General features: G+C 40.6%; 1 protein-coding gene across 2 annotated transcripts; it reads right to left on the bottom strand.

The window, feature by feature from the left end:
- Positions 1-3,493: 3,493 nt before the first annotated feature.
- On the bottom strand, positions 3,494-23,134 carry cenpf (centromere protein F). Of its 2 annotated transcripts, none has more exons than XM_067488425.1 (38): positions 23,099-23,134; positions 21,080-21,251; positions 20,829-20,954; positions 20,155-20,225; positions 19,698-19,834; positions 19,409-19,500; positions 19,054-19,327; positions 18,689-18,891; positions 18,423-18,548; positions 18,157-18,285; positions 17,722-17,844; positions 17,322-17,457; positions 17,082-17,211; positions 16,672-16,951; positions 16,208-16,414; positions 15,844-16,052; positions 15,556-15,685; positions 14,821-15,099; positions 14,082-14,669; positions 13,764-13,937; positions 12,627-13,519; positions 12,304-12,515; positions 12,146-12,215; positions 11,381-11,543; positions 11,057-11,159; positions 10,477-10,736; positions 10,267-10,375; positions 9,866-10,071; positions 9,547-9,765; positions 8,890-9,033; positions 8,328-8,517; positions 8,130-8,227; positions 7,922-7,963; positions 6,690-7,721; positions 6,363-6,492; positions 5,473-6,186; positions 5,108-5,220; positions 3,494-4,434 (listed from the first exon to the last, which is right to left on the bottom strand). In XM_067488425.1, exons 2-38 carry the CDS (start codon positions 21,239-21,241, stop codon positions 4,273-4,275), a joined length of 8,436 nt encoding a protein of 2,811 aa, XP_067344526.1. In that variant the 5' UTR covers positions 21,242-21,251; positions 23,099-23,134; the 3' UTR covers positions 3,494-4,272. The 2 variants fall into 2 exon arrangements, with proteins under 2 accessions (XP_067344526.1, XP_067344535.1); XM_067488434.1 differs by having other exon boundaries at positions 11,381-11,537.
- Between the last annotated feature and the right edge of the window lie 670 nt (positions 23,135-23,804).

Here is a 23,804-nt window from a genome sequence, read left to right as displayed (position 1 = left end):
AAAGAATCAAGCAGCTCTGTGGAGAAGAGAGCAGAGAAGAGATGCATTACTTCCTCTTGCCAATGAGATTCTCCAGCACATGTTCAACAATTCTTTAAAAGTAATGTGCTGGGTTGAACCAAAGCCTCCAGTGGCTTTTATGTGAATTCGATTGTAAAGGTTTCTAATTTGAGTTGTGTGCACAGGGAGACAACTCTGTGTGACAAAGGCGCAGTAAGAAAGCTTGGGGACACTGGGTGTTAAAAATAACACTCCCTGTCCCTTATCGAACAATATACCTTCATCCGAGTGGAGGAGGTGAGTGCAAACTGAACCGCAGCACTTAAACACGGTATGTGCTTCATTTCTGGCTTTAATCATGTCTACTACACCTAATAAAACCACAAAGACTCGAAAGACTACACTCATGCTTTGCCATCTTCTGTCTATTTTTGATCCTTTTGCACCTCTTTTTAGCACTTCGGATGCTTTGTAGTTGTTGTGGTTTTGTTCATTTGAACAAGTTTTTGGCATTTTTTTAATGTATTTAGTTCCAAACAAAGTATAGTATGAACAGTCCCTTTGTACCAAGGCTTAGACCCAGGGTTCAATAATCCATCCATGTGAAACTATGACTCATAGTTAAAACTATAACACATGTAAACATCGCTGGGCTGTCAGAAACTAGGCCTCTGGGCAGGTAAAACACCTGCCGCTTTTAGAGGAGACTCCTTTTAGTAGTGTTGTGTCTCTTTTAAGTTTTTTTTCCCTTTATAGTCATTCTGTGTTTCTTTTTTCAATAAATGTCTGTTTTGAATTAGTATTGGTGTCTATGGGCTGCCTGAAGGTGTGGTAAGCCTGTTCAGTAATCCATCCATGCAAGTTAATTATGATCCTTAATATTTAGCATAACCTGGAAATCGACTGCAATAATCTTACTGTAGTAGTCTTAATATTAGAGAAACATAAGAAGACATTTTGGTGCTTTCACACCTGTATAACCAGTGGCAGCAAAAAAAAAAAGGTTCAAATTTATCATCATTACATAAATCAGTTTTCCAAGCAAATATCATGCACTAAAATCCTGTTCATACAAACAAGTCTGCACTTCCTGTCAGTGACTCTCCTTTAGGCCCGGGAACTGCTGCTTTCATAGTGTGAACGGGCAAAGAATGGGACAAATCATGCATACAGCGGGGGCGATCGGCAGTCAGTCGGTCTGTCAGTTACACAGAGGGACACACACACACTCATTCATGCACAAACACACACTCTCCAGCCTGAGTGCCAGTGATAACATAGCTCAGTGGACCCATCTCCTCATTTCCCATGTCTTCGTCCAGAGTTGGTTCTGGCACTGCAGCTTCCGCTAACAGCTCCGGCCAGAGACATCAGAGCAGAACTGCATCCGCTCTGAGCTGTGTGACTGTACCATTCTCTCTCTGTTCCCATAACCCAGCATGTCCCGGTGCCTCCTCGCCCACCGCCAGGCGGAGAGACACAGAGATGTACAAGATTGAACCAACAGACCAGCTGAGTTATGGAACCTGTCATTACAGGCTTTCTTTGATGCTCCAACGGGAAACAGATGTTATCCACTGTGTGTGATCTTAACGCATCCTCACAGGGCCTTAAAGTAACAAAAGGTCAAGAGGTCAGCACACAGCTACACTATACACAACAGAAGAAAACCAATAAATCAATAGTTATTGTCTACGTTCGTTATGGCCCAAATTAGACACATCATAAAACCTCCCAAATATTTTGGACGTTTCACATCAGCACATTTGGCACAGATGTTTGTAGACACTTAATGGTCTAAATTGTAGGATATTGATTAATATTCAGCCCCAAGCTTTCAACACATGCGCACATTAAGTGTCATGATTGTGCACATTGTTAACATTAGAACACACATCATTTCCATGTGGGCTTAGCCAAACATTATACCCAAATAAATAAATAAACAAACTGAGAATAAAGACGCGATTAGACAATGCCATCATTAGACCCTATGCTGACAAAGGACAGATAACTTCCACAGAGTGTCTTATCTAACCTGAGAGCAGAAGTCATTATAAGACAGATATTATAACACAGCAGTCAAACATACAATTAAGGAAGTTCAGAATTTGACACATTTTATCATAAAATAAAAACATTTTTAAAAAACACATCAATATTTTCTCTGTACGTACAAGTTACTTATCATTGTGCATTAACAGGAGTCGATGCACAATTCTCCTTTTTGTCAGAATCCAGCTGGAGGTAGATTAAGCTGTTTTGGCCTATTAAAAAGAACCATGCACTAAGCAAGCAGCAGTCTAAGATCTGCTGCTGGTAAATTAAATGAACACATAAAAACTAATGAAGATAATCTGGACATTCTTAGAGTGGACGTCTTACCTTTATGCACAAAAATAAAAGTGGAAGATCCAGCTTCTTCAGACTATGGAAGGGCCAACTTGGCATCCAAATGAAGCTGCCCGTTACTGACCAAGGTTCTAGCTGGACATTTTGTGGTCTCTCAAAGCAACTTCAACAGATTTAGAGTCTTCTTGATCTTTCACTATTATTTTCCACTGAATCTGAGCTCAACTGGTCCAGACATGCTAAACACAATGGGTGGTCACAACCAGATTTCCAACATTTGTGCTTTTTAATATTGTACATATTTTGTTTTCCAGATGTATACTGCAATAAATATGTGGCCATCATAGCACTGCTAAAACAGCACATCTAATGGCAGCCCGAGCCTTTTGCACAGTACTGTATGTAGGAATTAATCTGCAATTTCCTGCTTCCAGTTAAAAATTGATTATATAAATGTAAAGCGAATATCGGGTTTAGTTAGTTCGTTTTTCTTCATTTACAGCAAAACAATGTAAAACAGAATCAAATAGAAATTCCCACGTTAAAGTTTGTAACCTTAACCCGTCTGTTCAGTGAGTAAACATGCAGAGCTTCTAGAATAGACAGTTATGACAGGAATTATATTAGAATTAACTTACAACTTAAGTTTGATGCAAAATGTTTCGAATGTGGCAGCTGCAACAAAAGGTCCAGTGCAGGACAAATCTACATACATAGGGTCATTTTGTTAAATTTGCCGTCTGACTCGGGCTCAGCAATATTAAAAAAGCCTCTGGTGTCAAAGCCACCTCCTGTTGAATTAGTGAAAGAAAACCAGATGTGCACTGGACTGGAAGGAGCTTCTGGTGCCATGAGATATTTTTTTTGACTATATGTTAAGTTCAATTTATAATAATTTTCTACTTTCTACTTGTATGCAGCTTAGGTCACAGCTGGTCCTGGTTGTTCTATACACCCACATACAGCATCTTTCCTCCATATAGCTCAGGACCTCCACCCTGTGGTGACTGGTCTGTGAGTGCAAGAGTGAGTGAGAGTGTGTGTTTTATCCTCGCCTGTTCATATTCGGACATGCTTCCTGTAATGTTTCAAAAGTTATGATCAAAGCAAACAACAATAAAACAAACACAAAAGCTTTGAAGCTGTTAAAAAGGTTTAGTAAAATTTTTAGGCATCATTAACTATTTACAGATCGGTAACATTGATCTAAAGCTAATGAAAAAAAACAAAAACAAAAAAAAAACAGACAAGCAAGATAGAAAACTATAAAAAATATCTAGAAACTATGAATAAAAACTACACAAATTTAGCTGCCAGTAGCATCATGGGATATGTTACAGGACTTACAGATGAATGAAGTGTAGTTATTATTACTCTGTACATTATATATGTACAACGTTCAAAACAATTACTACACATATAAAGAGACAGTAGAATAGAAAATAAAGGACAAGCAGTGAGTCTGGGGAAGAATCGGTTGCAGGTCCAGTTTAATAATGATCCAGTTGCAGGATCATTATTAAAAATCTATATCTGACATTTGAAGTATGTAGAAAGTTCCATTAAAAAACCCTGTCAATATAATGAAAACTAGTGCTTTGACAGAAATCATCTAATCTTTACCTTTTCTTCAGCAAATTTAGATCAAGTAATTTATTTTTGATGTCATAAATTTAACCAAGTGAAAGAGACAAGAGAGAACAACTGTTCTACTTCTGCAGCCCAACACCAAATGACAGGTACCATCCCCACACACCAAAAACAACAAAAAGGTGCATTGTGAGTGTTTTTAGGCTACTTCTAAGATAAACGATACTGCTAAAATAGTGTGTATTACCCTTTTGTGTATCCATGCATGTGCAAGCTTATAGTTCTAAGATTAAACTGCAAGTGTGTTTATGTGTGTGTTTCCATATCAATCTACTGAACTTGACAGTTTTCTCCCTGTTGTGTTTGTCTCTCGTTCCTCTCAGGCGTTTTCCTCAGCGAGCGACGCATCGATTTCCCCTCGCTGCTTGGGGACAGGCACTTCCTGTTGGAGCCGTCCACACAGGGACTCTGGAGGGTCATGGGCCCCAAAACCTGTAGAGAAACAGCAAGCTAACGATAAGGACAGTGAGTGATTAAGCAACAAACGTAACTAAACAGAAAGTGGGACATATGTAAATTAAAGAAATAAGGTCCAGCATTTCAGTTTAAGTGGACACATGTCATGACACATGAAGTAACTTTGAGATGATGTTTCCTCTTGACCTGTTTGACCTGAAACCTCCACATCCTTTAAATCCACTGGTTCAGTTGACCTGACGCTGTAAGCAGCTGACCTAGACTGGCTTAAAAATGTGAGGGGTCCGGATATCCTGTGAGCAAACCAGGGGCCCAGCTATCTAAATTAAACCTAGAAAAACTGACTGAGAGTTGAAAAGTTCACAGTTTTCAAGTTTCTGCACAAAAAGTATAGTATACAGTACAGAAAACAGTATCTCTAACTTTGGTGCATTGATACTTAAAACGAACAGTACAAATGTGCTGCAAAACACATTAAAATAGAATCAGAAAATGGGAGAACATTTAGATATGTGCAGCAGTTAATTGGTCTCTCATGGGTTTTCTTTAATCTATATCATTAATTAGAAGACATCTGAACGTGTCAGACCCATGTCTTCATGAGTCTAAATGATCCTGGTTCCTTTTGCATAAAGACACAAACGGTAAGTCAGACCAAGTCTGACCCGGTGCCATTTGTGTTGCTCACCTTGCCGTCGGCTGCAGATGTAGCAGACTTTCTAGCAGCCAGCCGAGGACTGCAGCGTGTGGTTCTCCTGATGATGAACGGACTTGCTTCTCCTTGAGGAATGTCACTAAACCCTGAGGAGTACAAAAATATGACAAATTTCTTTTACTACAGTAAATGAAAATTATGAGAATTTTGTGTCATGATCTTCCAACTGGTATTACACCCTGCATCCTTGCAGTTATGTCTAGCACAGTGCTGCTTTTCAAGCTCATGGAGGTCTGCAGAAGTTATGGGGTAAACTAAATATGGGAGTTTAAAGTCACACACAGGAGCAAAGAAAACCAACCACAGTTGTCTCGTTTGCGTTACCACCGAACACTAACCTTTCTGTACAAGTTCAGGAAGTCCCTCAGGCTTAAACTCCTCATCCTCCTGTTCACTCTTCGGTTTCGGCGTAGTCACTGTGTTGGCTCTGATCTTCTTTGTCAGGTTGTGCAAAGCCTGCTGGGCGCTGTCTTTATCACTGATGTCACGGTGGCCGCGTTTCCCTGAAGACGACCCCCGGGGAGACTTTGGAGGAGACTGAGGAGCCATGTTTTCATCCATCTTTTCTTCCTGATGTTTGCAGGTAGACTTTCTCCCTGAACGTCGGCGGTGAGTACCATCACTGGTGTTGGAGTGCGTGGTAACATCATCAGCACGTTGGCTACTAGCAATGTGCTCCAAGCGTGTTGTCAACGCAGCGTTGGCTTCTTCCAGTTTGTGGACTTGAACCATCAGGTTGCAGTATTTAACCATGCTCTCATCAGCCTCACTAATTTTCTCCTCCCGACATTTGTTTAGTTCCTCTAACTCACTCTTCACCTCCTCCAGCTCTTTATCCCTTTCATCCATTATCTTCTTCTTTTCATCGAGGGCAGCCTTGAGTTCTTCCAGCTGTTTGCTTTTCTCTTGTGTCTCCTTCAGTTTTTCTTCAACTTCTGCCCTCTTCTGCTCAAGAGCTGTCTGGAGGTCTTCCACTTCTTTTTGTCTCTTATCTGCTTCTATCTTGAGTTGCTGTAACTCAGTCTGCAGCTCCACGCTGCTCTTTGCATCACCTGAAACAGAACTGGGGCTTAAGTGAACAAATTCATTCATTTATTTACAATTAAAGTGCCAAAAACTAAAACTAAAACTTTTCAATACAGTGCATCTTCTTATGCAAAAGGTTCTTTTATTATGGAATAAACATTAATTAAAAAGGAAATGTCTAACTTTTCATCAATGTCTGTACCTGAGCTGTCTAATATAGTTTGCTTCTCCTGCTCCAGCTGTTTGCAGATTTTCATACAAAGCTTCATCTTGCTCAGAGCAGAATCCCTTTCTTTAGATAAACCAGCAGCCTGAGACTTTAGCTCTGAAACCTGGTGGCAAAAGAAAGTCGAGTGGTTAGACTGAAAGATGTGGTGTTTAAGAAAAGATTATCATTGTTGTACCACTATTATGTCATGATTGGGTGATTCTGAAAGGATGTGTTATGGTAGCGTCTGATTTTCATAAAGGAATTAAAGAAAACATGTAAAGTTAATGAGGTTGGACTCAGCAGTTCTGTTAAATGTACCTGCTCATTAAGCTGCACAGCAGACAATTTGTGTGTTTCTAACTCTTTCTCCAAAGACGCAACTGTTGTCTGCAGACTCTCCAGTTCCTCTCTGAGGGTCTGCTTCCCATCTTCTGCTCTTTGCCTCTCTTGTTCCAGGGCAGAAAGAGCTGAAAGCAAGTTCTCCTTCTCTACTTCAACCACAGAAAGGGAGGACTGCAATTCCTGCTTCTCCTCCTCCGTTCTTTCTTTCTCTTGCTGGAGTGAAGAAAGAATTTGCTGCATGTCATGTTTCTCCTTTTCTATCAGAGAAAGGCCAGATTGAAGCTGCTCTCTCTCTTGCTTTAGTCTTTCTTTCTCTTCTTCTATAGACGTGAGAGTGCTGTACAGGTTATTTCTCTCTTGTTCTACAGACAATAAGGTCGAGTGCAGTTTCTCTTTCTGGTCCATCAGGTCTTGTTTTTCTCCTTGTATCTTTTCTTTCTCTGCTATAACAGATTTTATGGAGGTTTGTCTCTGATCAGCCTCCCTTATTTTGTCTTCCAAAGACTTAATATGGGTCTTCAGGTTGTTTCTCTCATTCTCCCACTCCTCTCCCAGAGACCGGAGCCTCGCTCCTTCAGTCTGCCTCTCATGCAGAGAGTTCTGTAGGCACAGTTTCTCTTTCTCCAACTCTGCCAGCAGAGACTGCAGTCTTTCTTTCTCCCCGTTAGTTTCTGCACTTTCTTGTTCAAGTGAGAGCTGTCTCTGATGAGAGGCTGCAAGCTGAGTCTGGAGGTCATCCACTTGTCTGATTTTTCTCTCGGCTTCCTCTCTCATTCCCTTCTCCAGCTCTTCCACCCGGTATTTCTGTTTCTCCTCCTCCTCCCTTTTTTCTACTTCTGCCTTCTCCAATCCTCTCTCCAGCTCCAACTTAACAGCCTTCAGTGCCTCAATCTCTCTCTTTTTTGTTTCTAGCTCTCTCTCCAGGCGTTCTTTGTCAGATCGCAGGATGTCCAACTCTGCAGACAGCGCTGATAGTTTCCCACAGAGGTCTCTCTTCTCCTCCTCCACCTAAGTAAAAAGGTGATGGGGGTTGAAGACAAACAGACAGCAGAGAGTTTATGAAAGGAGAAAATCAGAGTGGAAAACAAAGTGAGAGCATGAAAGAAAGAAAAAGATGGGGAGAAGTCTGCTTAATACATTTATAAGTTGACATAATGGGCTGCAAAGCACTATTAAGGCATAAAATAAAAACATGATAGACAAAGTACCTTTCTCTTTTCCTCCTCCAGCTCACCTTTGGCTGTCTCAGCCTGTAAAGGATAAAACATCCACACTTAATATAACGTGAACAACTGGTAATTTTAAATCTGATTAATACATGTCATATGTGATTTCCCTTCTGTCTAAAATGAGAGCCAACAGTGAAACACTTAAGACACACAGTTGTGGGACGAACTGTGATGTTTGCCAGAATACCTGCAGAACAGCTTCCTCTAGACTTTGCTCCACATCTTCCTTCTCTCGCTCTAGGGCATCAATGCGATCTTGCAAGAAGGCTGACTTTCTCTGGGCAGCTACAGAGATGCAGAGTCAAGTTTAAGCCAACCTACTACAAAACTTAACTACAGTGAATTTGTCGAGGCCTTTTAAAATTCAAAGCAAGTTCAGTGTCACCTTTAAGCAGCTCTCCCATTTTCTTTTTCTTTCTTTCGTCCGACTCAATGCGAACCTGAAGCTTTTCGATGCCAGTCCTCATTTGCTGGACCTCATCTTGTGTCGAGTTCAGACGGGAGGCAATCTCTCCCTTTTCAAGCAGAGATGACTCTAGAGACTGAGAAAGACGACTCACCTCTCCCTCTAAAGTCTTGGGGGAAAAAAAACAGGAAGGAGAGAGTTAACCCATTTTTACTGAAAAATGTAGTAGGTCTTAGTTTCACATGGCCTTTATGTCTCTTTTTCAACGTGGATTATTATCATTACTTTTATCAGCTGATTAGTTGAAATGTTAGGCCCTGTTTAAATGCAATATTTGTATGCAACTCTTATTGCTACGATTTGAGAAAACTGCAAATGGACCATCTGAGACTCAAGGATTTTACTAATGTGCTAAACAGTTGTAAAACGCAAAGTGTCAAATGAAACAAAAATCTAAACATCAATTTAGGTAATAAGATAATTATCAAGATATGTACTGATACCCCGACTCAAAATGCATTGTATTTAAATGCCCTCTCACCTGTATTTTGCTGACCATGGACTCAGTGTTTTGATTGGCGGAGTTGTGGTCTTCTTTGATCTGGTTAAGATGCCCAATAAGCTCCTCTTTCTCTCCACTCTGCCGAGAAACTGCCTGCTCCAGCATCTTAATCTGCTCCAACAGCTAGAGTGAAAGAAAAGGAATAAACTGAGACATTAACAAGCAGGAAATTACATTTTATACACACCGAGCTTAAACCAAAGGGGGCAGGCAGACAGGTTGAGGGAAAGGTGAGGGGAAACACCTACATTATTAATTGATGAGAAAAATATCAAAAACTCAGTTTACTCCATAGCCTTGGGCTGTAACACTAAGCATAAACACTCCTCAGGGGAGTGAGGGGAACATGTTTTTTATATGTATCTCTGTATTTTTAGTTCTATAGTACATGTATGGGTCTAGGTACAAAAAAGAAAAACAAGACATGAATGAACAGACATGTTCTGAGTTGTGTTCTCTTTAAATAATTAAATCAAAAATTCATTTCTACCAGAATTAATGTCGACACTAAACTTTTAGACTGGAGTAGCCCATAGTAAACCTATGATGCTAAGGTGCTTGTTTTCTGGGATGTAACCAGGTGCTCGGGCTCTTAACCTTTTTCTTTCACCTTTTGAACTCTTTGTGTACATGTACCTGTTGCCTTTCTGTCTTTAGTTTCTCCACGTTGCTTTGCAAAGCTTCATACTCCTTCCGTCCTGCTTTGAGATCATCCTCCAGGATGGAAATAAGGTTTCTGGTGTCAAGGTTAGTCTTCTCCAAACTGTGAACTTTCTCTCTCCACTGGCCCAAAGATTGATTCAGGTCATCTCGCTCCTCAGTGCAAGACACAAGTTCAGATCTCAGCTGAGTTGTCTGTAGAAATAACAGAATTTAGAACTAATTGATCTTTAACTGACTTTTCCAATACAAACACAGTATAGACAGCCCACATTTACCTGATGTGTTAGCTTACCTCTGTCATGAGCTTCTCTATCTGCTGCTCCATGCCTGAGCATGTCCTCCTCTGAGTGTCCATCTCATTTTTAAGTCTGGTCTGCGCCTCCTGCAGGGTCTCCAGCTCAGACTCCATGCCCAGGATGTGTTGCTCTAGATTAGCTTTCTCAGAGCGAACCCGCCTCAACTCACTCTCCTGCTGAAGGAACTTCTCATCCCATCCACCTACATAACCAACAAAAGCATGGGATCAATATTGAAGAGGACTACAAATCGGGCAGGATGTGTATTCCTTGTAAATCAAATTTTGTACCATCAAATCCAAGGTGCTGTTGGGTGGTATGATTGTTTTAGACTAAGTTTTAATCAAATTTACGAACAAGTCTGCAGTCATTTGAATTCAACTAGAAAGTTGGATACCTTTGGCCATTTCCAGTCCTTCCAGCATTTCCATAACATCGGTCAGCTGAGATTTAGCCGTTTGCAAGTTCAGGGTTAATGTTTCCCTCTCCTCAGACAGCCGAGCCAACTAAATATGAGCACACAGTGTTGACATCAGTTATACTTTTGTGGCCATTGTTGCACTACAACGTATGTGACATTTGTTACTGCGGAATTTCTTCCACCTACTTCTTTAGCAAGGACCTTCTTCTCTGCCAGGGCAAGATTTAGTTTATCTGTTGCACTCTGCGCCATCTCCTCTGTTGCATGAACTTTCTTCTCCAAGTTTTGAACTTGAACTTCCAGTTCAGATGTCAGCTCTTTTCTGAGAGTGAGGTCGGAGCTCAGTAGGTCAAAATCCGAGCAGAGGGTCTGCAGTTCATATTCTTTCTTTGTCAGCATTTCCTTGTAGTGGTTGAGGTCATCTTGTAGCGGGCAGGTTTCTGATGCTAATATACAGATTGAACATTCATTTATATGTATTTCAAAATAATTGACATTATCTGATCATCTGAATCATAAAAGTCATGTTTTGGAGAAAAATGGCTTCACAAATTGGTTTCCACTAAAAACGTAGCGATATTAACGCTAATATTTAACTATAGCTACAAGAGTTGATGCTATTAAGATGCTTTTGTTTGAAATCTTGAAGTCATTTGTCAGAGGATGCTGTTCTGCAGGTATTCGGTCAAACATTAAATGTTAAATAGTACATAAACTAAAGATATATAATTATCGCAACTGCAACTATAGGCCTTTTATTGCTCACCAGAGGCTTTGGTCTCACTCTTTGAGAATGTGGGTAAAGACATCTCACAGGCTTCAGGTTCAATTTTAACCTCATCTCTGGGACTGTTGCCTTCTGCACAAAGCTGCAAGAACGATGACAAAATGTCAAACAAACACCACAATTACCACTTGTGTAGACTTGTGAACAACTCGAGGTTCAAACTGCAAGAATTGAAACCCTATATTCTATTGTGAAGTAAATGCTCACACCAATTGTTTGCTGAAGAATTTATTCAGGAGAAATATGAGCAGGTAATAATAAGTCTATGATCTCGGTCCCCCTCCCCACTCCCTAGTTTTTTACCTGATCTAAGGGCTGCTGTTGATGGTGTAGTTGCTCCTCCTCACTGCTCCTTGTTTTCTCCACATTGGCCAAGCACACCTCCCTCTCCCCCACTAGCTGTTCCTGGAAAATCTCTGCCTCAGTGAGGTTCTCCATGAAGACGAGCTCTGTCTCACTACTGGTGCTGAAGGACATTATATTTAGTAATGGCTTAATGAAATACATATAACACACAAGCTGATACACTGTAAGACACTGATTAAATAGTAGATTCCCCATTAAAAAACAAAACACTAACACTCATCTCGTTGAAAAACTCTCAAAAGATATCAATAATCCAAGGACAACTGAAAAACTATACATGAATGAATATATTATGTGTGATATGATATCTATCAGATTTAGGCTTAAACATGCTAAGCAGACTATTTGCTTGTTTGCTTTTCAGCTCATTATCTTTTGAGCTGAAATTATTCATTATTTTGTGGAATTAATTTTCTTCTTGGCACCAAAATATGTTACATTCTACAGAAAATCCTCCGTGTTAAACTAGACTAACATCATCAGGGCTATTGAACTCTGAAGGATTTATAATAAATGAATTGGAAAGCACTTTAATCTTACACTGCTACTCTCTTCATTCAAAAAGAATCACTGAAATTGTGAACAATTGCCAAATTCTTTACATAAAGAACAAAATCGCTCTTATTTTACAGCCAATATTGTATTGTGTATTTATCTGTAGTTTAAAAAAATAAACAAAAAAATAATTTTAAAAACTCGTACCCGAGAGCCTTGTCAGACGGGTGGAGCAGCTCGTCCAGTTCAGACTCCATAGGGCTCTGATGTTCCTTCTCTGGAATGAACACAACACTGATGCTTGAATCAATTGTAGGCTCCACATCAACTTGTTCTGAACAAACCGCTGCAGATGATACACTCACCACCAGTCTTTGTCTCCTCAGCATCAATGTGGCAGACTATCTCTCCTGGCTTCTGGGTTTCCTGCGATGCTGAGAGCTGCTCTATCAAGCTGTGTTGCTGGCCCACTTGCTCAAGCAGTGAATCATACTGCTGCTTAAATAAAGTCAGCTCATTCTGTAAGCCTGCCACCTTCTGCCTCAGGTCAGCCTGTTCAGCCTCAAACTGGTGGCTCCTGTGTTACAACGTTTCATTTTAGCATTTATTACCACAAATCGCCCTTTTTAAGACTAAGATGATTTGGTACGAATGTCAAAAATGTCACGCTTATAAAGATGCACTTTACCTATCTCGGTTCTGTTCCTCAGTCATCTTGTTCCTCATCTCGAGCTGCTCCTGCAGCCTCTGGTGCTCCTGCTCTGAGGACTGGAGTGTGTACTGGATGCACTCGTTCTCCTCTTTGAGTGAAGCCACCTCACTTTTATGGTTCTCTATGGTTTCTTGTAACTGCAGCTTCTCCTGAATGACTTGATTGACACTAGACCGTAGCTTCATGTTCTCATCTGTCAGCTGTTTGCAGTTCATTTCCAGTTGATGCTTTTCCTCAACTACTTGATGTAAGTTAGTAACCAGGTCATTTTTTTCAGAGGTTAAGCCCCTGATTTTAGCCTCAAGTTGTACCTTTTCCTCATTTATTAGGTTGAGGGTAGCGTCAAGCCGGGTTTTCTCCTCAGTGACCTGACAAAGAGTTGATTCACCTTTGTCTTTATCTACAGTTATTTGATTGAGCTTTACTTTTATTTCCTGCTTTTCATCATTTAAGAGCTTAATATTAGTCTGTAGTTGTTTGTTCTCCTCAGACAGTTTTCCTAGACTGCATTCCAGCTGTTTCTTCTCTGCATTAGCTTGAATCATTTCAGATTCTACTCGCTCTTTGTCATTTGTTAGCTGTCTTAAAGTATATTCAAGGTTGTTTTTCTCCTGGACTAACTGGTCCTTGTCTTCATTTATCTGCCTGACTGTTGTCTCCAAGTTGTCCCTTTCCTCTGTAATCTGACTGAGTTTGAACCCTAATGCAGTAACGCTCTCCTCCAGCTGGTCTCTTCTGACCGCGTCCTCTTCCAGACGAGTTTTTTCACAGCTCCTCTCGAATAGCTCCTCCTTGGCTGTGAGATACTGTGACTCCAGCACAGAGGTTTGGGACTGGACTTCCTCTAAGCGGGCTTCCAAGACAGAGACCTGGAAGGGTACAGGATTTAGACTGAATTCCACATCACAGAAGGAGGACAGGAGCTGATGAAGGTGATTACAATTTCACAAAGAATTCATTTTAGACGACTGAATAAATCAGGCAGAAGGTAGAAACACTCAAACTGAATACATCATGGAAATGTAATAAAAATAAGAAAATTAAGCTCTTAAATTCACTTTTAATTCTGGTTAAAAGCGAACGACAATTCTTTTTCGCAGACAGCGGTTCTACCTGGGCTTGGCTGTCTTCCAGCTTGGCCTCCATATCAGACATTTGGGTTTGGTTCTGAGCAAGCTGAGCCTCCAGTGACTCTATGGTTGTCTTCAGCTCCTCCACCTGGCTGTCAAAGGAGTTCATGGCTGTCTCGTTGTCCTCCAGGTCCATTTGCAGCATCTCCAGCTGTACCTTAATTTGAATAATTCAATGAATATAATTTTTAAAAGTGTGACTGACTTGTGTGGATTGTTACACAATCTTGACATATTGGTGTTATTTTTACAGTAAAAACATTATAATAATACATAAACTAAGAATATCTAAGAAACTAACCTTGATTTTGTTCATGGCGATCATCTTCTCCTTGAGGAGGTCTGAGGTTTTGACATGCTCTGCTTCTGCCTTATTGAGCTTCTCCTTCAGAGTCTTTATGGTGTTGTCTCTTTCCTCTAAACCACGGGAAGCAGCACACAGAGTTGTCTTCATGGTTTTGATCTCTTCTCGACGAGAACGTAACTCTGCTTTGGCAGCAGTGACTGACTGCTTAGTGGCTTCAAGCTGCTCCTTAAGGTATTTCTCGTTGTTGAGGAGACTTTGAGTCTCCAAACTGTGGCTCTCTGCCTCTTTTCTTTTGTCCTCTGTAAGATCTTTCACCTTTTCCTCTAATGCAGCAATGTGGTTGCTTTTCTCGATCACGGTGTTCTCCAGGTTAGACTTGATTTCGATAGTGGTGGCGTGACTCTTTTCAAGAGCTTCTAAAGAGTTTTTGAGGTCAGTGTTGGACTGTTTGACCACATCAAGTTCATTTGTTAAGGCTGGAAACCTCTCTGCTGCATCTTTGTTTGCAGCTACCTTTTCTTCCAAATTAGATATCTGATCCAGAAGACTGTTGGTCTTCTCAGTGTGAGCCTGCTGGAGTATCTTGAAAAAAAGGGGAAAGAAAAGATGTAATGAATCCTGATATGTATATGAAAATTGATTTATGTTAAATAAACCATGCAAGGTGAGTACAATAAAAATTGGGAAACACATAGACAACATAATATAAAAAATAGAATCTTTTTTTCCTAACCTCTGCTTCCTTCTTCATCTCTTGCAAAACATTTTCCAGCTGAGACTTTTGTTTCTCTGCAGATGCTATCTGAGCTTCAGCCTCTCTGTACTGCTTCTCCTTCTCTTCCCTCTGCCACTGCTGATCCTTCAGTTCCTCTTGTAACTTAATGAGTTCTTCAGACTTTTTCTCAGACATCTTTTTGTATTCTTCTTGACTGTCTGACAATGTCTTTATTTGATGCTGCAGCTCCGCTCCCAGTTGCTCCTGGATCTTCAGGAATTGCTCCATAGAACTGGCCTAATTCATGGGTACAAGAACATAATCAGGCTTTTATTATGAGAAAAATAAAGAACACCTAACATAAAAAACCCAGCATTTTAAGTGCAGTACAACAGATGTACTGACACTGAAATTCAAAATGCTCATTGTACTCAGTCATTATGCTCTTCTTTATATATAGGACATAAATCTGGGGTAAATTGTAGCACATTAATGCATTACGACATGAAACAAACTGCTTTAAATTGTACAAAAAGTTTAATCAACTCCAAAAGAAATTAATGAATAAAACAGGGGTTTTCAACTCATTGTGACCCAGGGAACACTAATGTCAGTAAGAAGGCAACATAAGTGTCACTGTTGTAACTTGTGAGGAAAAGGCTGAACGTGATTCCCACAGTGATGCTGCTTTACTCAGTGTATGGCCAGGTACCACCTGCAATGTCTTCATGGACCTCCAGGTGCAGCACGCACCTGATTTTTCGTGAGCAGCAGCTCTTGCTGAGCCTCCTCAAACTGCAGCTTGATCTGCTCCACCTCTTCAGCCTTTGCTGAAACGCTCTCCTCACACTGCTTCAGCAGGGCTGCCTTCTCTTCTGCCAACCTGGTAGGATTGGACACAAAAGAGAGAAAATATCCATGTTGAAAAGAAGCTACATTTGTTGCAGTAATACTGAAGCAATGTTTAGTGTCGAGTAATTTCTATCCTTTAATAGGGAATATAACAACAATTAAATTACATTTAAAAGATAAAACTCCCACCTGACATGTTGCTCCTCTTGTTGTGCAGTGGCCTGTGTGAGACTCTCCCTCAGCTGGCGGATCTCAGCCTGGCCCAGCTCTACGAGGCGTTCCTTGGAACAGGCCAGGTCGCATGCTGCCTGGTACTCCTCCTGCAGCTCTGCGTTTGTCCTCTCTGCCTGCTCTGCTCGTGCAGTTTCCTTTTGCAATTGCAACTCCAAATCTTTGATCTGTTTGGATAAAAAAAGCAAAGACAAGCACTTACAAGCACTAACACCAAACTCCTTGTCTTTGCTTAAGCAATTTACAAAAATGTCCTGTTCTTTGGAAACACAAAATTCTCTGCAAAGTGTGAAGAAAAAACCAAACAAACACAGTAAATCACCTGAGCTTGAAGCTGTGCCACTTGCACGCCCACATTCTCCAGGTTTTTGGCATGCTTCTCTCCAGCCTCTAAGAACTGAGACTGGAGCCCCTGGTACTGGTGCTCTCTCTCCTCCAGCTCAGTGCTCTTGTTGAGGAGTTCTCCCTTCAAGGAATCAATGTGAGCAGACAGACTGGCCTTGTGTCCCTCCATACTAAGAAGCTGCTTCTACAGTAATGAAAGTATGCAAAACTCAGATGTTGAAGTCAGATTTCTTTCTTTTTTGTGAATTCAAACCTAAGCCAACCTAAACTTTTTAGAATCTTTAGGGTCTATGCACCACAAAAAACCAGTCTTTGTCTGCGTGCTAAATGTGACAAAACATGTGTTCAGCATGCATACACCATAGGTTATACTTATCTTGTATTTATCATATTTGCTACAGGACATTTTTATTTGGAAACTATTACCTTATGATCATTTACCTTAAGCTCATCATTATCCTCATGAAGTGAGCTGAGACTTTTCTCCAAGTTGCTAATTTTGTCACTGAGCTCCCTTTGCACAGCTTCAGTTTCATTAATCAAGCTCTCCTTCTCTTTCTTCCAATCCAGCAAAGCTTGATGCTTCTGTATTAGTTCCTTAGACTCATTTTGACTCGCAGTGAGATTGGACTTCAGCTCTTGGCTCTCCTTCTCTATTACTGTCAGCCTGTTAGTCAGCCTCTCTGTGTCCTCTTTGTGTTTCTGCAGGTCATTCTGGCATCTACGGTTTAAAAAGTTTGATATACACAACAATCAAAACACATGTTGAATATCAGATGAAATAAACATCTTTTCGCATTAACAAAGTGCAATTGACTCTCTTTTCTTCTTTGCAGTTAAACTATGTTTACCGGTCATGTTTGGTCTCTGCATCAGAAAGTGTCTTCTTTAAGTTTTCTAGCTCTCGGGCTGAAGACTGAGTCTGCTCCTCAAGTTTTGACTGAAGTCTCTTCACCTCATCTGCCTGTCCCTCTGATTTTGCTAAAGAGCATAAAAGAGAAAAAAAATGTATAAACTGAGATATCCTCAGTTAACATCCTAAAGTTAATGGCTGACCTCTAACACTGACCAACTTTTAACAACATAATTACCTTTGAGGTCATCTAGTTGACCCTGTGTGCGCTTGAGGGTCTGGTCTTTACTCTTTTTCTCTTCCTCCAGCTGCGACAAAAGCCTGCTGCTCTGGTCCAATTGGAGAACCACACTGTTCTTCTCTTTCTGCAACTCCTACAGGGAGAAAGAAATGTGAATAGAACTTAAAGACAGCGTTAGATGAAGTCAGAGATGGGGAGAAGAAATGGGGACTAGGAAGAAAAGGGTGGTAATGTGATGGTATTGTGGAACTTTAGACTTTGTTCGTAACATTTTTGTAATTTTATTAAAATATAAAGATACTGGGTGTCGTTCTGGGTCATTTTGAGCTGGTGACACACATTATGGTTATTCTGCAGATTTGCTAGTGAGTAGTGTTCTCTACTAAAAGCAACTCACTTCCATTTTCTTGCGGAGGTCCTGCTCTTTGGTCTGACTGGCCTGAAGGCTCTGCTCTGACCTCAGCAACTTCTGTTTCTGCTCCTCCACCTCTTTCTCCATCTGAGCCCTCTGGAAGCACATCTTAAAAAGCAGCAAATGCAGAGACAAGTCAAGCAAAAAAATAAAATAAATAAATAAAAAAAACTCATAAAAAATAAAGAAAACAGGTAGAGAGTGTGACACAAATATCACCTATGTCTTAAACTTTTAAAAATGTGTTTATTCCGCAAAAAACGTATAGCAACATTCTCCAGCTGCTGACAAAATTCCAAAAGGAGGTTTCTTTGACTTTCATACAAGCTGATTGTTATTTTAAGTATAAATGTATTTTGAAAGCAGAGAAGTGTACAGTAATACATTGCTTCCCTATTTTTACAAACATTACAACGTTACCTTCTCCATGTCAGCCTGCAGTACATTGAAGTCTTTTTTGGACTGTTGGAGCTCTTGTGTTAGCTTGGTTCTGGTCTGGTTCAGCTGCTGCTCCAGAGCCTGATGAGAACTCTGAAGCTGGGCCAGCTCCTACACAGAGCAGGTTAAAAAAGTTGAGATTAAAGGATTTGTAACACATTAAATGATGTAATGTTTCATAGACGTAAAAAAAAAAAAAAAAAAAAAAAAAAAAAGCTAGATGACGGAATAACTCCACTTTTTTGCACCTTCTGACTGTCTCTCTCTTGGTCCTTAAGTTTCTGCTCCAGGGCTCGTCTGCAGCTCTCAGCATTGTGTCTCTGACAGCTCATCTCCTCTGTGACTTGTTTCAGCTTCTGCTCAACTGATGAACACTAAGGACAATCCACAGCAGCATTTTACTTATCGTTTACAATTATTACACATATTCGTTGCTTTTACAGGTCTTCTACTGTCAATTATATAAGCAAGCAGACATAAAGAAAAATAATCTATCCCACCCATGGAAGACTACCTTGGCCTCGATCTGCTGGTGTTTGTCTGTGGCCTGACTCAGCTCATGGCTAGTCTTGGCCAGGTTTCCGTCTCGTTCAGTCAAGTCTTTGCGTGCCTGGTTCAGTTGGGTTTGTAGTTCCTGCAACTTGGAGGCCTGGCAACGGATTTCCTTCTCCTGGTTCCCTAGGCTCCTCTCCAGCTCAGACACACGGCCACGCAGCTCTGAAAAGGAAAAAAAAGGGTGGGTGGGTGGGGGGGGGGAGTTAGTTCTAAAAGCTCAAAGGATGCTAAATACTGTTTTTAAAGGAAAAAGAACTGACACAAAAAAATAAGTGGAAAGGATGCAAAACACTAGGAACAATATTAAGTTTAAAAGTAGTTCACCTTGGTTGAGAGTCTTCAGCTGCTCCATTTGATGGGAGGATCCACTCGGACTTTGCACTGGTCTGGAACAGCTCATTCTCTGGCTGGGTTTGATAGGGGTCTCTTCATGGGCATCCCACAGGGATGTCCCCCGCCTTTTCAAGGGGGTCTCCATTGCATCCTGAGACTGGCGGTTGTGGGCCTGATCATGTTGTTGCCATGGGAATATGGAAGATCCAGCTTGTCGGGCAGCAATGTCCTTGTGGCTTATACTGACTGATGACTGATTTAAAAGCTAATAGAGAAGTGAGAAATTACTATCAGCGTCTACAATGAAACAAACAAAACATAAATACAGTGTAAATAATGTACTCACTTTGACTTGCAAGACCTTAAGTTCACTCTCCAACCTTTTTCTTTCTTCTACCTCCTGGCTGTATTTCTCCTGAAGCTCCTCTAGTCTATTATCTATGGGACATATACAGAATTTACATAATAGGGAAAACTGAAAACTACACCAACAGATACACAGTCCCACACAGCTCCCAAAATAAAAGCAGCATTGCTTACATTTGCAATTACAGAGGACAGGCTGACAGTAATGCAGATTGAAAACAAAAACAACTAATCTCATGACCTTTGTGATCATTAACAAATTCAAATACCATGCTGCCTGTGGGCTGGGACCGAAGCTGGGGTAGCGAAACTTTTCTGTGGAGTAGTGTAGGGATGAAGATCAGAGGAGGAGGATGACAAGGAGGAAGAGCCAGCAGGCTGAGAGCGATCCAATTCATTTTTGTATCTGAGCAGTTAAGAATAAGAATAAGAAAAGTGTCTGTTTAAGAAACGGTATACAAACTTGGTCAAACTGCTTAATTTTATGCAACTTACAGTTGGGTGCAAAAGTCTCACCCTATATGCCGTTTCATTGTAAGGGGATGCACATTAAAGCTTAAAACTAAGTTACTAAAGAAGTTATAGTGAAACAGAAACCAAAGTTTGCACCCCCATTGATAAATTATTATAAATTACCTTTTATAAATGTCTCACGCTGAAACATTTGTACCACCCCAATCTGCAATAATATTACACATAATAAATATGATACATAAGTGAACTCACTTCTTCAGCTCCTGCTCCAGACGCTCTATGGTCTTTCTGCTGGCGTTAAGCTGACCCTCCAGGTAGCTCACCTAGAATCAGGAACAGTGTTAAGTTAGGATCACTGGAAGTTCAAAACTCATACATTTTTTGCAGGTTGACACTGACAACCTCACCTTCTCTTTGTGCCACCGCAACTAATGCTGGAGTGTAACACAGTGTTGTGTGCTACTGTATGTTTCCTAGCTGTTGAGTGTACAAACTAATCACCAGGAAACAAGTTACTGTGACTATGCATTTACAAAATTGTGCTTAATTTCTATACATTTGATCTTAAAAACGTGGCATTTAGATTTAGTGGTAGGAAACAAACCCGCTTGTGGGGTTTTCTATATTTATGGGTCATAAAAATTCATCTGATTTTTATCCAATTCTAGACAAACACAATGTGCCCAAACTAATCGTTCCTTGCAGAACAAACCCATTAAACCTTCATATTGCAGATGGAAATAACAGGTGAACCCTTAGATAAGCAGAAATAAACAAACAAGCATGTTCGATAGCGTTGGATCAGATCTTTACAACACAGGGAAAACTTTCTCACAGAAATGCGTTAGCTCAGATACTGTATATTCTTTATTAAATTATCATTAACTTGCACCAGACTTTTCTTTCTTTCTCCGTCGGTAACTGACCTGCTGCTCTTTGACACTGAGGTCATGGGTGGCCTTTTGACGGGCTTTCTCCAGAGAGTCACATGACTCAACTAAAGCCTGGTTCTCTCTTTTCAAAGCAGAGATCTCAGTACGTTCACTGTCCACCTGAAGAAAAAAAAAGACACATAATTAATAGATGTCTACTATCAGTAATTTCTTCAATGGATTCATTAAAGATTAATTTACCAAGTCAATACACTTTCAGTTCATTTTCCCTTTTGGGCACTGACCTTTTGTTTCTGCTTTTGAAGAGCAGCTTCCAAGGAGTCCAGCTGAAACTGTTTCTGAGATCTTTCCTTCTTCAGTTTATCCAGCTGGACTTCCATCTCCTGGATCTTCTGCAGAGCTCTCCCAGGAAGTCCATCCTTCCACTCCTCCACCGCCCAGCTCATGGCTTCGAACCTAACCAACCGACATCAACGTATTTAAAGGCCACATTTCTCTGCTAACTGAATGAAATCCAACAAGAGAATCAAGTACTGCTGAAGCAAGTGGCTAGTTCCAAAGTTCTCTAGTTATGTCCCTGTGATATAAAGACATTTTTTTTTTTGTCCTTTCGGCTTATCCTGTGAGTTCAGGGTCGCCAGTGTCCGCATGTTTTGTCCTTCCTGAGACAACCCTCCCCACTTTCTAACAGGCTTGTGACCGGCACTTGGCTGTTGAGGGTTCAGTGAGGGTTTTATCTTTTTTCTTTCTTTTTTTAACAGTAATTTGTTTTTATGAAAAACCTAATACAGTTGGCTTTTCATCCTCAGCTGATGGTGGAGGATGCTCTCATCGACCTGTTACACCACATCTACACCCACCTAGAGAAGGCTGGGGGGTCTGTAAGAATTACGTTCTTTGACTTCTCCAGTGCTTTTAACACAATTCAGCCTGTTTTGGACTATACCTCACTGACTGACCCCAGTATGTCCATCTGCAGAACTGTCTGACACGGTGATCTCCATTTCTCTTCACCCTGTATACCTCTGACTTCAGGTACAACGTCAGAGTCCTGCCACTTTCAGAAGTTTTCTGATGACTCTGCAGTTTTGGGATGTATCCAGGGTGGGGATATCTTGGAGTATCAATAAGTGGTGGACAGGTTTGTTAACTGGTGTGAGCACAATCATCTCCAGCTCAACATCAGTAAAACTCCGGGACTCCTGTTCATCCTCTCTCCATACGGGGAGAGGAGGTGGAAGTAGTTTCGCAGTACATTGAGGTCCTTCAACATCTGCGGACGTATTATAAGTCTGTGATAGCCAGCTCCATCGTCTGTGCTGTGGTTTGCTGGGGAAGCAATATAAAAGTGGCAGACAGTAATAGACTGGACAAACTAAAAAGGAGGGGTAGTTCTGTTCTGGGGGAGAAGCTGGACCCTCTGCGTGCTGTGGCGGAGAGGAGAATGTTGTCCAAACTCCTCTCAATCCTGGACAATGCCCCCCACCCACTTCACTGTGTGCTGGCTGCACAGAGGAGCACTTTCAGCCAGAGACTGATCACAGGCAAGTGGTCCACAGAACAACACAGTGGCCATTAAACTGTTCAACTAATCCCCCTTCTCTAAAAAGGAGGGGGACTGAATGGTCAAAATGGACAAAAAGTATTGTTTTTATTTCATTTATGTTTACTCCTCAAGCTTTCTTACCTATTGATCATAATGTTTTACTTTTTTGTTTTTTGGCACCAATGTGCAAAAAAAGTGGCAGTAACGCTGATTAAAAAAAAAAATGTTTAGACGGTAACGTAAGGTGTCCTGACGTGAAACGCTTTGCGGATCGTTTTTCCGATCAAGAGACAGAAACGTTTCTGGAAACAGTAGCGGTGTAATACACCTGTAGCGTAGACGTTGTAAGCGCAGTTTAATAACGCTGCATTAGCTAGCAACGTTACGGTTAGCCAGCTAGTTAATTACCGTTAATTTATCCAACGATTGTTGTATTAGTGTTGACACACTTCGTAATGTAGATGTTAATGCGCTGCCAAAGTGCAACATAGAAAGTCAATTTCATGTCGGGCTTTTTTTGAACAGTAGAGTTACGGTGACGCTAGCGCGAAGACTTGCTGCTTGTCTGTGTTGATTATGGCTCCAACGAAATGACAAGTAACGCTAGTTAGCGAAAAAGTGATTTTTATGTGATTTTTTTTCTCAATCTATACGCAGCCATTTAAACATTGGATATTATATGGTCTGTTGTGAAATGGCCCATGTGCTAACGTTACCTAAATTGTCGCGAGTAAACACTAGAGATATCTGCACTTACTTTGGGCGCGCTGCTTCTTCTTCTTCAGACACAAACTGTTTCTCGGCGTTAGAAAATTCAAATCGCAGCAGAGGAAACCGCGACAGACTCAGCTCCGTTCCCATTGGCTAGTTACTGTGACGTCGGTCATAAGACGCACACGATTGGTTTACCGATGGTTTAAGCTCAACAGTGCCGCCACGTGGTGTGACTTTGTGGATATTTCACACTGAACAGTTACAATACTAAGACATTTGATGACATCATTTTTATTTGTTGTAACTAAGTTAATATTAATAAATGTCTTTATTTAGGTAGTATAGTAGAGATCTAAATATCTTTTCATGAGAGACCTGAGAACATTCATAGTCATAAAAGCATAAGAGGACTTGGATGAAGGACACGCACATAACACCCAAGTAAAGGTTTACATAATTGCTCTACTACATGTAAAAGTACTATTTAATTATTTTTTTTACTTTAAAGTAAAAAAACAGAGTAACATTACACTAAGAAATTCAACTATTTGGACATTACAGATCATATATGTACATATTTTACTAAACTTGCTGTTGATCTTAATAATATATGTTGCAGATGGCAGAGTTGAGAGTACTACCAGGTGGTTAATCAATAATAATACCTATAATATATTTTGTATTAGGAGTGAACATGCATATTCACAGTGGCACTAGCTCCTGTTGGGACCTTCTCAGCTTCTGTGAAG

Source organism: Channa argus, chromosome 2 (genome assembly GCF_033026475.1).
Source record: "Channa argus isolate prfri chromosome 2, Channa argus male v1.0, whole genome shotgun sequence".
In the NCBI taxonomy this organism is placed as follows: Eukaryota; Metazoa; Chordata; class Actinopteri; order Anabantiformes; family Channidae; genus Channa; species Channa argus.
Note: the sequence above shows the minus strand (reverse complement) of the source record. Positions and strands in the feature narration are given on the sequence as shown.